This window comes from Sparus aurata, chromosome 6, assembly GCF_900880675.1.
Source record: "Sparus aurata chromosome 6, fSpaAur1.1, whole genome shotgun sequence".
Classification (NCBI taxonomy): Eukaryota; Metazoa; Chordata; class Actinopteri; order Spariformes; family Sparidae; genus Sparus; species Sparus aurata.
Window position 1 is genome coordinate 11,521,559 of NC_044192.1, and position 15,245 is coordinate 11,536,803.

A 15,245-nucleotide genomic window follows, 5' to 3' on the forward strand; every position below is an offset into this window, starting at 1 on the left:
ACGCCAAAACTAATGCTCCTCCTCTTTTAAGGCTCAGCATCACCGGCTAAAAACAAGCTTCCACTTTTTTTTTTATCTCGTGATGCAATTTGGTCCAAATTAGGAAACTCAAGAAGAAGGACGGACCAGATGAAAACACACCGAGTTTGCTTGTGACGTTCAGACATTTGCCGATTGCCAACACCAGTAGAAGTTGCTGCATAGTCCTGATACACTAGTAAGCGAACACAAATCACAGCTACTACAGAGCAACAGGCACAACAACCAGTGGATGAGATGAGAAGCTCGAGCTGATGGCTTTTTGTTAACCTGCAGAGACGGACCAGGTCGGGGTCGGTACTGTAATACTGTCTAATACCTGAAATATTTACAATAACTAAAATTATTTCTCAATCAGCACGTGACCAGTGTCGGTGCCACTGTCACCATTTGGCATCTCTTTTTTTTTTGCGCTTCGACGTCTTCAATTCGTTCATTTTTATTATTTTTTTCATGTTTACCAATCAGAGCTGCGGATTAGCTTGAAGTTTATCAGTTTTACGCAAACAAAGCAATAAGCAGCTCATACGCGATATTAAAATGTTACACTTTCTTATCAAGCTGTCATAAAAGTGGTCTGACATTCATTTACAGGATTTATGTGCATGTGATGTTCCGTCCGAGCACCTGAACGATGACACAGTTTGAGATGAGCGGGTGGATTTATGTCCTTTTTCTCCGTTTGGGCTTCTTTTACAAAAAAACCTACACAAAGTACCATAAAAAGTGTTTAAAACCTTTAGCTTTTTTTTTTCCTCCATAAACGTTTCATCACCGAGTCATGTACCCAAATATGAATAATACAACATCAAGATGGGCGCGCACACCGTACAATGTCTCACACGACTTCACTGTCTCTATTTAATGTCTTCAACACTTCTTCAACAACACATCCTAAAAAATATCAGAAATGATCTTCCAGATCTATCTGCACGTGTCTTTATCAGCATTTTGACGGCACAACACTCTTCGCTAACCTACCCTGAAAGTCTACGTGATCTTTACTCGACACCGAAAACAGTTTTAGGGACATTGTTTCAGAGCACCATACGCACCTAAATGATGATTATAAGCACGAGTGACATTAAGGATTTTTTTTGTATATACTCGCTTCGTGATGTGCATGAACTGCTGCAGATGAAATGGGCATAGGTAGCTTTAACGTCACTCTGCTCAGCCGTTGTTAGAAGTGATTTGCAGTGGAGATTTGCGATAAGGCGTCCTTTAAAAGCACCTACTAGGTGATCGATACTGCTAAAATGGTCATTTCATAAGTGATCTCTATACATTCATAGTAGAACTTAATCCCCTAAAGTTGACAGTCAATATGCGTGGTTAAAGAACAGTATTTGGTTCAGTATATTAGATATATGCACCAACTAATATAGATAAAATAACTTGCGATGTAGCCGGATTGTATGTACATAATATATACACAATAACTACTCTGGATATGGGGGGGGGGGGAGATTTGAAACAAATGAATTTTTTTTGGATAAAAAAAAAAAAAATTTGAATTGGATTTAATAGCTCAATCTGTTTGATCAGAGGGTGTTCTGTTGTGTTATATTATCCCTGTGTATCTAATACCTGATATATATGGCAACACTGGCGACTGCTTGTCTTAAATAAAAGCAGCTTGTACAACTAAGTTAAGTGATTTGGAACATAAGGAAGTGTGCAGCGACATCAATCACCAATAATAAATAAGTTTAGATTTATGCAAAAGAGTATGACAGCAACTTCAAAACTTCCAACTTAAAAGCCATAAAAAACTGATAAAGAAGATGTATAAATATGTGAGAACGTGTTATCCTGCAATAAAAAAAAGGTAATTAACTGAAAAGAATATGTAGAGAGTTGGAACATTATATCTTTATCTCTGACCATCTCGGCAGGGGTGACGTGGATGAAAGCACCAGTGTAATCTGCTGAAGTTGAAGTGACATTGACGTCTTTGTCCTTTAAGGCATTTGATTTGTTTCACCTGCTCGGGATTGTGTAAAGTTCAGGATTGCATATGTATAAGATCTGGCCTTTAAAGACTTATACAGTAGATATGTACTGAGGAACTTTGTGATAAACAGTAGCATCTGTCATGCTGTCATACTCTTTTCCAGGAAAAAAAAAAATAGTCACCATAATTGAGAATAGCTCTCTAATCCCATGATGCACCTGGGCACAGAACAGGATGGCCTGCGTATGCTGCTGCAGTTATCACCTGAAGTCTAAGTGCTGAGACGATGAGTTTCATAGGGATCTATTAGCACCAATCTACAAGTACTGAGGGCTAACGAGGCTGAACTGAAGTGGATGTATCCAGTCGAAACATATAGTGAAGTCAGAGAATAGAGATTTTTCATTTAATACTTGTCAACAGTCTTTTTGAAAATACTGTGCGTATTAAAATGATTTGTAATAAATACCCAGTAACACTTTTAACCTACTGCGGGAATGACAGGTTAAATCACCCTACAACCATTTCGGAGGGTCAGTTTGTTCCTGAACGTGCACTGCGTCATCACAGTGGACACAAGAAAAATAAAAAACTGAAGTGCTAAGTGTCAGGTGCAAAACTTTGTCTTCAAAGTTTAGGCAGGCTCGGATCTTCTTTGTCTGGGGATTCAATGTAATTGGCAGCCTCCTGGAGTTTCAAAAGCATTGCCATCTGAAATCAAAGAAGAGAGAGAGTCAGTAATCAGTAATCCTTGAAACATCCATTCAAGTTTGCAGCATTAAACAAAAATCAAAAGAAAGCGCTCTCTTTTTACCAGTGGATCAGATTCCATGGAGCTGGGAGGGGTCTCCTTGTGAGGCCTCTCCTCGAGGGACTGACCCGGGCTGCTGGAGCCGATGCTGGGCGGAGGCAGGTGGAACAGCTTCGCCTGGTCCTGCTGGGCAGACGGCCACGGCAGCGTGCCCCTCACCCACTCCACCGGGTCCTCCCATACCGCCTTCTGGCCGTGGACCTGAAAGCGTCACCACATAGCAGTTACAGTAAAATTAAGAGTGCAACATTTCCCGTGAAAGTGGAAGCCACCAAAACTTAGCAGGGAGGACGTGAAATGCTAGCTGGAGTCGTTCTGGACTTGTTGGCTCCGTTTCTCACCTTGATGCCGTCCTTGGCCCCCTCTTGCAGGTAAGGGATAATAGAGTGATTCCAAAGGTCGATGAACCAGGATCGAAACTCATCCACTGTGACGGGACAGGATAAGAAGAAGCAGGGGCCTGAGGAGACGGGAGAGGAGAGAAAAGAACATCAAAGGGGACACACTGCACAAATAAAGATGTCGATGTTGCCAACAAAATGAAAATACAACTTTCTTCATGCCCTGTCCTGAGAAGAGTGTGTATCATACCAATGAGGAAATCCGACGTGCTGTGCTTCTCCAGGAAGGCGTGCAGATGATACCACAGCTTGGGCACCCAGTCCAACACCCTGATCAGGTCCTCGTTGGTCAAATTTTTCTCATCCTCTGACTCCATCATCTTCCTGTGCAGGTAGCGCACCAGGAAGCCATTGGCTGGCTCCACGTTGTTAGAGAAGGTCACCATCCTAAGATGAAGAGGGAACACGCAAAAAGGCATTAAAATACAAACCAATACTTACGTACATGAGCAGGCTAGCTTGTTAGCCACGCCATGGACCATTTTATCCGCATCTCTCTGGCTTGTTTGTATTTCTTTAAACCAGTCATAATGTTTTGGGTGGTGCTAAACCCAGGATGCAGCATGATGGTCCTGCAAAACAGTGTTAAAATGGCTAAATCCCTGCAAGAAGAAAGCAGAGAGCTGCTAGTTTGTTCGTACTGTTAGCTCAAAGGTTATAGTTTCATGTGGTGATGGGGACCTTTGAACACAGTAGCACGCAGATAGTGCAAGAGGAGGAGAACACGGACTGAAACAGGCAGGCTCACACTCGCAGTGTACATCCGGTGAGGTGAACTATCCAACTGCGGACTAAACACAACAAAAGTGAGTCACAGCTGTCACTTACAGAAGTGCAACTACTGAGAGATTTCAAATAAGTTATCTCACAGGTATTACTTTTTTTTGGGTCACTCAGTCTCGACCATAACAAAGTCAACTCTTATTAAAACCTACATAAACTGTTATTGCACCGAGTTAAATCAATCTGTATTGAATCAAACTGTATCAGAATACGTATTTACATCAACAGTAAATACACTTTACGATTGATCTGCTTTAAGATTGTTTTTATTGAATCGACTTGTTTACTCCACAGTGAGCTTCGTGATCTAACCTCAGTGTGATCAGGACAAATACGATACTGCAAGAGGGGAAAAACTCCCGCAGCCGCTCCTTTAACCAACCTGAAGCTGAGATGGAGGCCGTGGTTCGCTATCATCTTCACCGGCTGATTGCTCGTTCCGATGATGTAAGGGCTGAGGGCAGGAACAGCATCCCAGTTTAGGTTATATTGAACAGTTCCATAAACGCTTATATAGATAGTTTCAGGCTGCGTATGCAAAGCTTACCATTTGTGATATTTGCAGGTGAGAGCGCCGTTGACAAGCTCACTGATGGAAGCGGGGTCGTGAATATCATCCAGAATAACTACCAGCGGTATGTCTGACGTGTTGGTTTCCCGATCGATTTGATTGGCCAGGTTGGAGAGATAGAGCTGCAGATCCTGAGGAAGAACGGGGAAAAAAAAAAAGAAGGACAGAAATGGTGACAGAGGCCGACGACATGACACATCGAATAATCTGCTGTTGCACAGATTCTCACGGCCCGTCAGTTTGTGTCACCTTGCATGACTGCCGGTGCATGTTGAAAGTGACCACGATGCCGTCTGTGACTTCGCGGGCGCTGCGGTCCACCAGGTACTCGGCCAGCCGGGAGGTGAGGTAGCTCTTACCCGTTCCGCTGGGGCCCGACAGGACGAGACGGCGGTGTTTGAGTAGCAGACTGATGTAGTGTTGCATCATGGGTTTGGGAATGAGTGTTTCGAATACCAGGCTGTCCACACACTTCTCCTTCAAACCTGAACATAGTGAGGAATAGCGAGAATGTACCGTGATGTCATAAACAATGCAGTTGATGACTGCCTGCTAATCACCCAGCACAGATTTAAATTGGTGGCAACTGCAGTACTTGATATTTAAGCGCTTGCTAAGAATTCTGTTGATAACTTTACCAAAATGAATATACATTACAATCAGGAAGAGCCTGAGTAGGAAGATGTTATGAAAACAAATTAATATCACCTCAAATGTCCTTTATAAGCAACATGGAGCTCAAGAATTTGGCTCTTAAAATAACTTTGCATCAAGAGTAGGCAGTCTGTGCGACCCCATCAAGCCTGCAGGAGTCTAATGTTCCTCCCTCACATCTTTGGGGCCCATGTGTCTGAGCCTGCTCCACCAGCTGGGCCTGGCAGCGCTGGGATCACGTTACCCCAGAGTCCCGTCTGGGCTGTCGCTGCTTTCCCAGCTCTCTTAGCACTTCGCTCCTTACATTCCTGCATGCTAAAAGGTGCAGAGGGGGTCGACTACCGGGCCAGAGCCTCGCCGCTCATCACAGCTCGGGTTTAGAATCACTGATGGGCTAAACACATGTGCCACTCGCAAACAAAACACTGCCGTTACAGTAGGTCTGTGTAAGACTTTTATAAATAATGTGGATATTTTCCAATGTTTATTGGACTGAATATAAACATCTCTAAAAGGTGAACTTATAAATAACTCATGTTCAGTTTTATTTTGGTTTTATTTTGTTATTTATTCTGGATATTGTCAGTGTTGTCATACATTTAATTTGTTTTGATTTATTTTAATACTCATTTTCATGAATTGTTTAAATATATAGAACCGATAAATACTGTAACCCCTTATTAAGGGAACTGTAAACCTACTGTATATTGAAATATTTTACATGTAAATGGGATGTGAGAAATGACCAAGTGAAGAAAAAGTTAAAAAAAAAGAAAAAAAAGAAAAAGAAAATGTATATAAGTCACAAACTATAAATCTTTACTAGTAGTATATATATATATATATATATATATATATATATATATATATATATATATATATATATATATATATATATATATATATATATATATATATATCTCAAATGTATATGTAAAATCTAAAACTGTGGCAAAATCCTGTTGTTGTCCTGATGAGTTCATCCGCTGCCACTGGGTCATCTGAGTTGATGTTTTGGTCAAAACTGTTGTCAGCTCACCGTTCAATGTAAGTGCACATCACACGTAAACAAGTTGTAAAGCAAAAAAGCTAACACTGTATGAAATGGTAATAAAGACTGGCAGGCCTTAAAGTGTTGCTATAACGAGCAGACAGACATAAGGATTTGCACTTCGTCAGACTTGGATCATCTCAGATAAACACTTCACAACACGGCTAGAGCTAAAGACGTGATTGACATCTGATCCATCAATATCTGTGTGCTGACACTGTACGTGTTCGCAGTTTCCGAATTGAGGAGATGACATAGAAAATAGAAGCTGAACTGAGTCCACAAGGCTCAGTTTTGCAGAAAGGCAACGTCTGAGTACATGCATGAAAAAGCTTATCTCATTAGCCCAAATTGTTATTGGCTGGAGGTAAAAAGCTGCTCTGGATTTGTATAGATTTTTACAAAATAATGAATTGGAGCCTGGACTGTAGTTAGCACTAAATCATCTCCCTACTCGACATTTTTCTATATTAACAATGTGCACCTGCTGAGTTCTAATCATAAACTGTACATAGATGAGTCCCCAGCCACCGGTTTCTAAAGAGCCATTGTGAAGCTCAGTGTGGCGGCTGCCACCATCGCCTGACTCTGCCTAACTGCCAGCAGATCCAAAAATTGGCAAAGAGATGTGGTGGAGCTGAACAGACTGAGTGAAGCCTGGCTGCTCACAGCTACCTCAACAGCTAGCAGCTAACTGACTCAAAGCGCCCACGCCCTTAATTATGTATAACTTTAAACATTAATGTCTTTTAACTGACTGAGTTATATAAAAATTAAATTCTCGTACAGTTGTCATGAACGGGGAATTTCACCTTAGAGACCACAAACTATTCGAAGCAGGCTGTAAACATGTTTACTTCTGCTTGAAAGTTTTAACATGTGCTGTAGGGAGATTGATTTGTTTTTGCCTCAAGTGGTCAAACGAGGAACTGCAGTTTTTGGTACTTCCGTGTTTGCTTCATCGTTCAGCCCTCGAGGTTGTCGCTTGAGTCTAATCATTTTACGTCATCTAAATAAATGCATTCACTTCTAAGTCTGCAGAAGTAAATCTGTACATCTTAAACCTGATATGACTTTAAATAACGCAGTTACTGAAATTATTTCCCCACAGACCTTTCAGAGACACGGTGATGCCGGTGGGGCCTCGGGACATGCAGCGAGAGGGCTGCGTCTCTGGAGCTTCTCCACCCAGCACCCTCTTAATGTGGCCCATACTGTAACTGTAGATGGAGTCTGTAGACAGGCCAAGACTGGAGGTGGGGTCCACCTTGGCTATGTACACCTGGAATGAAAAGAAGAGAAACAACAGAAGTGAGTAATTCTGTCTAAATATGATCCTGTGCTTGCAGACAGATGGTGCCCCTGGCGTGGTTTTATGAATTCCGATAGCTGGCAAAGGCTAAAGTAAATATGATCCACCTCATGATGGCTTTTGTTTTATTGGGCACTGACATGCTACAGATCAAACCAGCAGTTCCCTGATGGCAAGACCTGCACAATTGTGTTAGATGACCTGCCAACTTGTAAATTCAAATAACTCTTTGACTAAGTCTGTCCATAAAACTTCAACTTGACTCCATACTGCAGTGTTCAGTGGTCAAACTCTCTGAAGTAACAACCTGCTAAATTTATTGTGGCAGCTGAACGCAACCAGATACAATCTGTACATTCAGTCCTCGGACAGGTCACATTGAATAAAGTTGTCAGAAGACGGCGACCCACCTTGAAAGCCTGGCTGACAGCTGAATCCAGCATGGGCCAGTCCATCCTGCCGTTCACCCTGACGGTGCCGACGAAGAAGTCCTGCTGTTTGACCTCCTGTTGACACAAAGCGCGACAAACACGTGAAACGTGGATCTTAAATGATGTTTATTGTGCTGGAGGAGGACAGACGACATATAACGAAAGTTACGTATGTAACTACGGTTCTATGAATCCTGGATGACCGCCAGAGGCGGTGCTTCAGCACTGAATGTCTCCATCTCGCGCATGCGCAGGTCGAGTGTTTATACCAACAAAGTCACCTGTGACCCTTGATGATACCGGCAAGCCTATATCTTCCGGTGACATCAGAGGATCTGTTCCTGCAGAATCTTCTCGCGAAACCACAAGGATTCTGAGTGACAGAACGCTCTGGCGGTCATCCAGGATTCATAGAACCGTAGTTACATACGTAACTTTCGTTCTATTTCATCCTTACTGACCGCCAGAGGCGGTGCTTCAGCACTGGATGACCCATAACAACAAGGTCACGAGGAATGCCAATACATACCTCAGTGAGATGAAGCAGTAGAGGTGGGCAGCAGGGCCACACCCAGTGGGTGGGGAGTGGCCACATTCACCCGATAGAATCTGGAAAAGGTAGTTGGTGATGCCCACGATGCCGCATCACAGATGTCCCCCAGGGGCACACCACGCAGAGCCGCCCATGATGTAGAGACAGCCCTAGTAGAGTGGCACCTCACCCCGGATGGCAGGGGGCGACCACTGTGTTCATAAGCCTGGGTGATGACATCCACAATCCAATGCGACAGACGTTGCTTGGAGAGAGCACAGCCTTTCTTAGGACCACCATAACAGACGAACAGCTGTTCTGACCGTCTCGTGCTTGCGGTCAAATTTATATAGACTCTTAAGGCCCGCACAGGGCACAGCAGTCCTAACCTTTCCTCCCCTGCGGGGGGAATAAACTGTGCCAGGTGGATAGGTCGGTTAAGGTTCGACGGTGAGAGAACCTTAGGAAGAAAGGCTGTATTCGGCCACAGGGTGACCCCTGAGCCATCTGAGTTCCACCTCAGACAGGAGTCACTGACTGAGAGAGCGTGTAGCTCCCCAACACGCTTTGCTGAAGTGATGGCAAGCAGAAAGGCAGTCTTAGCAGACACCCACTTCATCTCTGCCTGCGCCAGGGGCTCAAAGGGAGGCAGACACAGAGCATCCAGCACCAGGGGCAGATCCCATGCTGGAATTCTCTGTGCCTTTGGGGGTTGTAACCTCAAGGCTCCCTTTAAGAAAAGGGACACAAGTCTGTGGCACCCCACGGTGTTGTCGTCAACTTGAGCGTGTCGAGAGGAAATGGCTGCCACGTACACCCTCAGAGTAGCAGGGGACCGTCCGCCATTCAGGAGTGACTGTAGGAACTCCAGAACTTTTGGGATTGTACAGTGCACGGGGTCCTCACCCCTGTCTGAACACCAGACAGAAAACAGTTTCCACCTGTTCTCATACTGCATCCGGGTAGAAGGCGCCCTAGCATTCAGTATGGTATACTGGACGGTGTCTGAGCACTCCGACAGCAGCGGGTTGGGCCCTGCAGTGGCCAAACCCAGAGCTGCAGGCGATGAGGGTCGGGATGCCAGACCCGGCCCCCTAACTGGGACAGGAGATCCATCCTGTGGGGGAGAGGCCACGGTGAGCCGCGGCACAGCCTGTGCAGCAGAGGAAACCATGTCCTCCCTGGCCAGAAGGGGGCTACCAATAGCAGCCTGTGGCCCTGCTGGAGGACCCTCTGCAGTATTTGAGGAATCAGAGGCATCGGGGGGAAGGCATAGAGAAGACCCTCTGGCCAATCGTGGGCGAGAGCATCCTGGCCCAGAGGGCTGGCCTCCTCTGTCAAGGAGAACCAGAGGGGACAATGGGTCGACTCTTCTGTGGCAAAGAGATCCACCTCTGCCCTGTCGAAGACGTCCCAGATATTGAGCACCACCTCTGGGTAAAGCCGCCATTCCCCCGGTGGAGGCTTGCACCGTGATAGGAAGTCTGCGGCCCGGTTCCGTTCCCCAGGCAAATACATCGCCCTTATGCTGGCTAGGCGGGGGGCCGCCCACAACAGGAGGTCCCGGGACACCTGCAACAGCCGTGCAGACCTGGTTCCCCCTTGGTGGTTTATGTGAGAGACGGTTGAGATGTTGTCCGACCGTACTAGCACATGCCTCCCTCTCAGGAACGGGAGAAAAAGCTGCAGTGCCATGTGCACTGCCCGTAGCTCCAGCACATTGATGTGGTCCGAGCGGTCCTGTGCAGGCCACAGGCCTTGGGCTGTCCGGTTCTGCCACACAGCACCCCACCCTGAGAGGGATGCATCTGTTGTGACGGTCTCCCGACGGGATGCAATGGAGCCCATGGGCATGCCCTGAAGGAGAAATGATCTCTCCCTCCAAGGGGTCAGAGCAAGGAGGCAACGCCGTGACACCTTGAGTTTCCTGTGCCGGTGCCGCCTGGCATCCAAGTGGAAGCTGTTCAGCCACCTCTGAAGGGGACGTAGTGACAGCAACCCTAAGGGAACCACAGTGGCAGCAGCCGTCAGCTTGCCTAAGAGGCGCATATACTGGACATAGCGCAAGCAGCGGCCCTCCTGAAAGAGGAGAAGGAGGCGGAGGATGTCGTCCACGCGCCGAGGTGATGGACAGGCCTTGATGGCAACAGCATCCAGAGTCACCCCCAGAAAGAGTGCACTCTGTGAGGGAACCAAGCAGCTCTTTTGGAAATTCACTCTGAGGCCGAGCTGGGCCACATGTGAGAGGAGAATCGCTGTGTCCCGGGTCACCTGAGACCGGGATGGCGCACAGACCAGCCAGTCGTCCAGATACGGCAGGATCTTCATGCCCCGCGACTGCAGGGGTGAGAGGGCTGCCGCCACACACCTGGTGAACACCCGTGGAGAAAGGGAGAGGCCAAACGGGAGAACCCTGAACTGAAAATGGCGGCCCTGAAAGGCAAACCGCAGGAATTTTCTGTGGTGTGGTGCAATGGGGACATGAAAGTACGCGTCCTTCAGGTCTACTGAGGTAAACCATTCCCCTCTGGCAACAGTACGCAGAACCTCTGCAGTACTGAGCATGTGGAACTTCAGGACTTTCAGGAACCGGTTGAGTCCCCTCAAGTCGAGAATAGGGCGGAGTCCGCCGTCTTTCTTTTCGACAAGAAAGTAAGTCGAATAGAACCCCCCGGGTGACAGGGGGTCTACTGGCTCGATGGCACCCTTGTCCAGGAGGGCGGACAACTCCTGGTTGAGGGCATGGGCTTTTGCCGGGTTGCGTATGATGGTCATCTTGACCCGGCTGAAGGCAGGGGGCCGGCGTCGGAACTGAAGTTTGTACCCGTGGGTTAAGGTGGAAATCACCCAAGGATCCTTGGTGGAAGCAGCCCAGTAGCTGAGCTGCTGCTGGGAAAAACAGCCAACGACCGGCCCCGGACTCTCAGCGCCTGGTCCCCCGGCCTCTAGAGGCCCTGGGGGGACGACGGGCAGCGTCGAAGTTCTGAGGTTGTCTAGAGGGTGGTCGTTCGGGCGCTCGAAAGCCCTGAGGACATCGTTGAGCCGGCTGTTGAAACGGTCGCTGAGACCTAGGGTAGCCACTGGGGGGAGTCTGTGGCTGAGAGCGGCGCCTGGGGGGAGCTGAAGAACCCCTAGGTCTGCTTGGAGGAGGCATGCTCCTGTGAAGCCCAGAGAGCTGCTGCCGCGTCTGCCTGGCCTGGACTGTGCGCTCAAGCGCCTCTACAGCAGCCGACCCGAAAATCTCGCTGGGTTCCACTGGGATGCTGCGGAGGGTTCTCCGGCACGCCTCGGTGAGAGGCGACTGTGCCAGCCACACCTGGCGGCGAGCCTGGACAAGTGTGGACATCAGGCGCCCCAGTTCTCTGGACATCAGAGCAAATGCCTGCAGGGATGCGTCACTGAAGCTGTGGACGGAAGCGTCCAGCGTAGCCTCCTGCAGGGACGCTGAGAGAGCGAGCATCAGATGCGAGAGGGAATTGCCAATGCGTCCCATGCGTGCTGCTGCGTCATAGGCCTTAGAGAGCAGGTCATCCGTGGCCCGACACTGGGGGCGCGGACACCTGGCATCCGTTCTCAGAGCCTCATCGGGCGAAACAATCAGAGCCGCTATAGCCGGCTCAACCGCTGGCATATGGGCCAAGCCAAACTTGGCTGCATCCTGCATGGCTGCCAGGGTCCGGCCATCTGATGTTGCGTGAGAGAGGGCTCTAGTATCTCTCCAGCATGCGTGCAACTCCCTCAGATATTCTTCTGACGGAGGCACAGTAAAGGTGGCAGGGGCTGGACCACGCCTGAAGAAAGCACTGGCGGGAGCCGGCTGAGCCTGCGGAACATCCAACTGCAGGCGGGCCAGGGCCATACGAATGATGGCATCCATGGAGTTATTCTCGGACCCAGCACCGAAACTGCGGGCTGAGGAGTGGGAGCTCGCCCCGGAGGTGTGGGAGGCAGCGTCCTGGGGGACCACATCCGCCCCGTAGTCAGCGAACTCAGTGGCCGAAGCAGCCACGGAGAGCACGTCCTCCTCTGGTTCAAACATGGCGGCAGGGGGAGCAGGAGCACCCACATCTACTGCACCAGTCCCAGACTGGATGGCTAGGAAGAGGGACTTCATTTGATTTAGCTCCTCAGTCAATTGGTCCACCCTGGAGGCCAGTTTAGACTCCTTGACCCTCTTCCCAGAGGAGGCGCCCGCAGCCTCTGCAGCCCGACGTTTAGATCGGCTAGGCTGTGCTGGAGGCAATCGCTGGGCTGGGGTCAACTGGTCCGGCTCTGGAGCATGGCCCAGCAGGTGTTCAGCCTCGGCCAGTCTAGCAACCCGCACTGCCCGGGGCATGAAGCTACAGTTCATGCACGGGTCCTCTGAAAGCCCCTCCCTCAGGTGATCGAGGCCAAGGCACGGAGGACACATATCATGACCGTCTTCCGACTGCAGAGCGGCCAGACAGGCCGAGCAGGAGTGGTCACCAAGCATGGTGACAGCTGGTTCAAATACAAGCAACTGAGAAAAACAACAGATGCTGGGAGAGGGAGCGAACGCACTGCCTTCACCAGCAGTGTCGCACAACAACGCAGTTAGCCTTTGTGGCTAACACTTCTGCTAACTACAAGGGCAACAGCACCCGCCTATGCTGGGAGCGGGAGCGAGAGCACTGCCTTCACCAGCAAGGGTCAGCTTGCTGCGCAAAAAACAATCAATGGGCACAACCGCATGTGCCACAAAATGCAAACTTAAGTAGGCCAGGCGAAAACGCCGGTAAAACTGCCAAAAGGAAAGCAAACACAGCTCAGGATGCAGCTGTTACAGAGAATAGTAATACACCACTATGATGGGAGAGGGAGCGCACACACTGCCTTCACCAACACGGGAAAACTACAACGAAAGGCGGGTACAAGTTGTACAAATTACTCACAGATGTAACAGTAGTACGGATGTCGGGAGAGGGAGCGAGTACACTGGCTTCACCAACATATAAAGCTACAACTGAAAACGGATACAACCAACGGTGTACCGATTACACAGACAATAGGTCAAGCGGACAACACTGCTAATGCCCGCAAATGACAGCACAGATGTCGGGAGAGGGAGCGAGTACACTGGCTTCACCAACATAAAAAACTAAAACGGAAAGCGGGTACAACCAGCGGTGTACCGATTACACAGACGCTAGGTCAAGCAGGCAATGCTAACCGCTAGCGCCCGTAACCAATAGCACAAATGTCGGGAGAGGGAGCGAGTACAACGCCTTCACCAACCTTATTTAACAAAAGAAAGAGATACTCAAAGGAAACGTAACACTACGCCTGGTATACTCAGCCAGTTGTAGAGACGAACCGATGGTGATCCGGAGGGGTGTCCGCGGCAAACCGCAACAAAACTCCCGTCTCAGCTCGTCGCAGCCCTTGGAGGGCGAGCAGCTCGCAGCTCCGACAGGTTGTCGCAAGGCTACCAGCGACGAAGCAGCAGTACGTGTTTAGTTCAGCTAGAGCTCACTGACGTACGTCTATCTGCGAAGCGAGAAGATGAAAAGGAACAGATCCTCTGATGTCACCGGAAGATATAGGCTTGCCGGTATCATCAAGGGTCACAGGTGACTTTGTTGGTATAAACACTCGACCTGCGCATGCGCGAGATGGAGACATTCAGTGCTGAAGCACCGCCTCTGGCGGTCAGTAAGGATGAAATAGAACACACTTACATCTTTGAAGACGTGTAAATCTGCGACACACACCACCACCCGAACACGGTGGTCGTCTCTCTGTGAGGACAGAGTGAGAGTATCTGCAGAGTACGCGTCTGCTGAGAAGGAAAAACAAAAGAAAGATGATGTAACATGTATGAAAGCATTTTGCTTTTAGGGTTGTTGAAGTTAATCAGCACTGAGTCAAGACTTTGTATTGCCATTTGTCCTTCAAAATAAAAGCAGCAGACAGCATGTTTTCAAAATAGTACAATAGTAATAAGATTTATCGTATCATGAACGAAAGTACAGATTATCATTGGGGAAACATCACTATGGGCTATTTTTTGCACTCTTTTTGCACACCTAGGCTGCCATCATTTGATTATAAACATTTTTTACAAACATTTCTTAGTAAATAAATGGTGATAAAATACAGAATATACCAGCGAATAATAAAGAGGCAATAAGTAATCTTGAGATGACACAATAAATCAGCAAGAGATTATTTTGATAATTCATTGATTGTTTCTCAATATTACGTATTCTCAGGTAAATTTACAGGGTAAAACAGTGAATAAGAAGGAAAATAACAATATAAAGATCAGGAATTATTTGTTTTACACAGGTGTAGCACATTGCTTCATGTTTGGGAGGTGTAGTAATCCACCTCCTACCTTTTAAAAATGTAGGTTCCTTGCAGAGAGTTTGCTAAAAAGGAAGACTCCTGAGCTACTGAGGCAAACCAGGGAGGTTTAAAAACAATGTGTGCGCCTAAATCTAATTTAATCTGGGTGGTAAACAGTGTGATAAAATAAGCTGTTTTACTTTTAGTACATCAGGTGCAAGGAGGTTTTATACTAATTAGAATAAAACATTCCTTCATCCAGCTGACACTCCTCAGAGTAAACAGGCTATTCATCAGCTTTAAAGGTGCCATATGTTTTGATAAATTGCTCCTACTGGATTTTGACTCATAGCTTTTATCCTTCTCTCAGTAGCCAGTTTCAAGGCCCAACCCC

At 47.7% G+C, this 15,245-nt stretch overlaps 1 protein-coding gene across 19 annotated transcripts in view; it reads right to left on the bottom strand.

Annotated features, from left to right (window-relative positions):
* Positions 1-2,380: 2,380 nt before the first annotated feature.
* The window catches only part of nav1b (neuron navigator 1b), an 81,244-nt gene continuing 68,379 nt past the window's right edge, over positions 2,381-15,245 (bottom strand). For 15 of the 19 annotated variants that reach the window (XM_030418821.1, XM_030418832.1, XM_030418829.1 and 12 more), the window contains 10 exons: positions 14,242-14,342; positions 7,990-8,085; positions 7,381-7,549; positions 4,812-5,047; positions 4,539-4,693; positions 4,374-4,445; positions 3,399-3,595; positions 3,149-3,267; positions 2,811-3,008; positions 2,381-2,707 (listed from right to left, as the gene is read on the bottom strand). In XM_030418821.1, coding sequence (XP_030274681.1) covers positions 2,624-2,707; positions 2,811-3,008; positions 3,149-3,267; positions 3,399-3,595; positions 4,374-4,445; positions 4,539-4,693; positions 4,812-5,047; positions 7,381-7,549; positions 7,990-8,085; positions 14,242-14,342 — 1,427 coding nt within the window. In that variant the 3' untranslated portion in view covers positions 2,381-2,623. The remainder of the gene's footprint in view (positions 2,708-2,810; positions 3,009-3,148; positions 3,268-3,398; positions 3,596-4,373; positions 4,446-4,538; positions 4,694-4,811; positions 5,048-7,380; positions 7,550-7,989; positions 8,086-14,241; positions 14,343-15,245) is intronic. The other 4 variants (XM_030418833.1, XM_030418822.1, XM_030418830.1 and 1 more) reach the window with 1 other exon arrangement.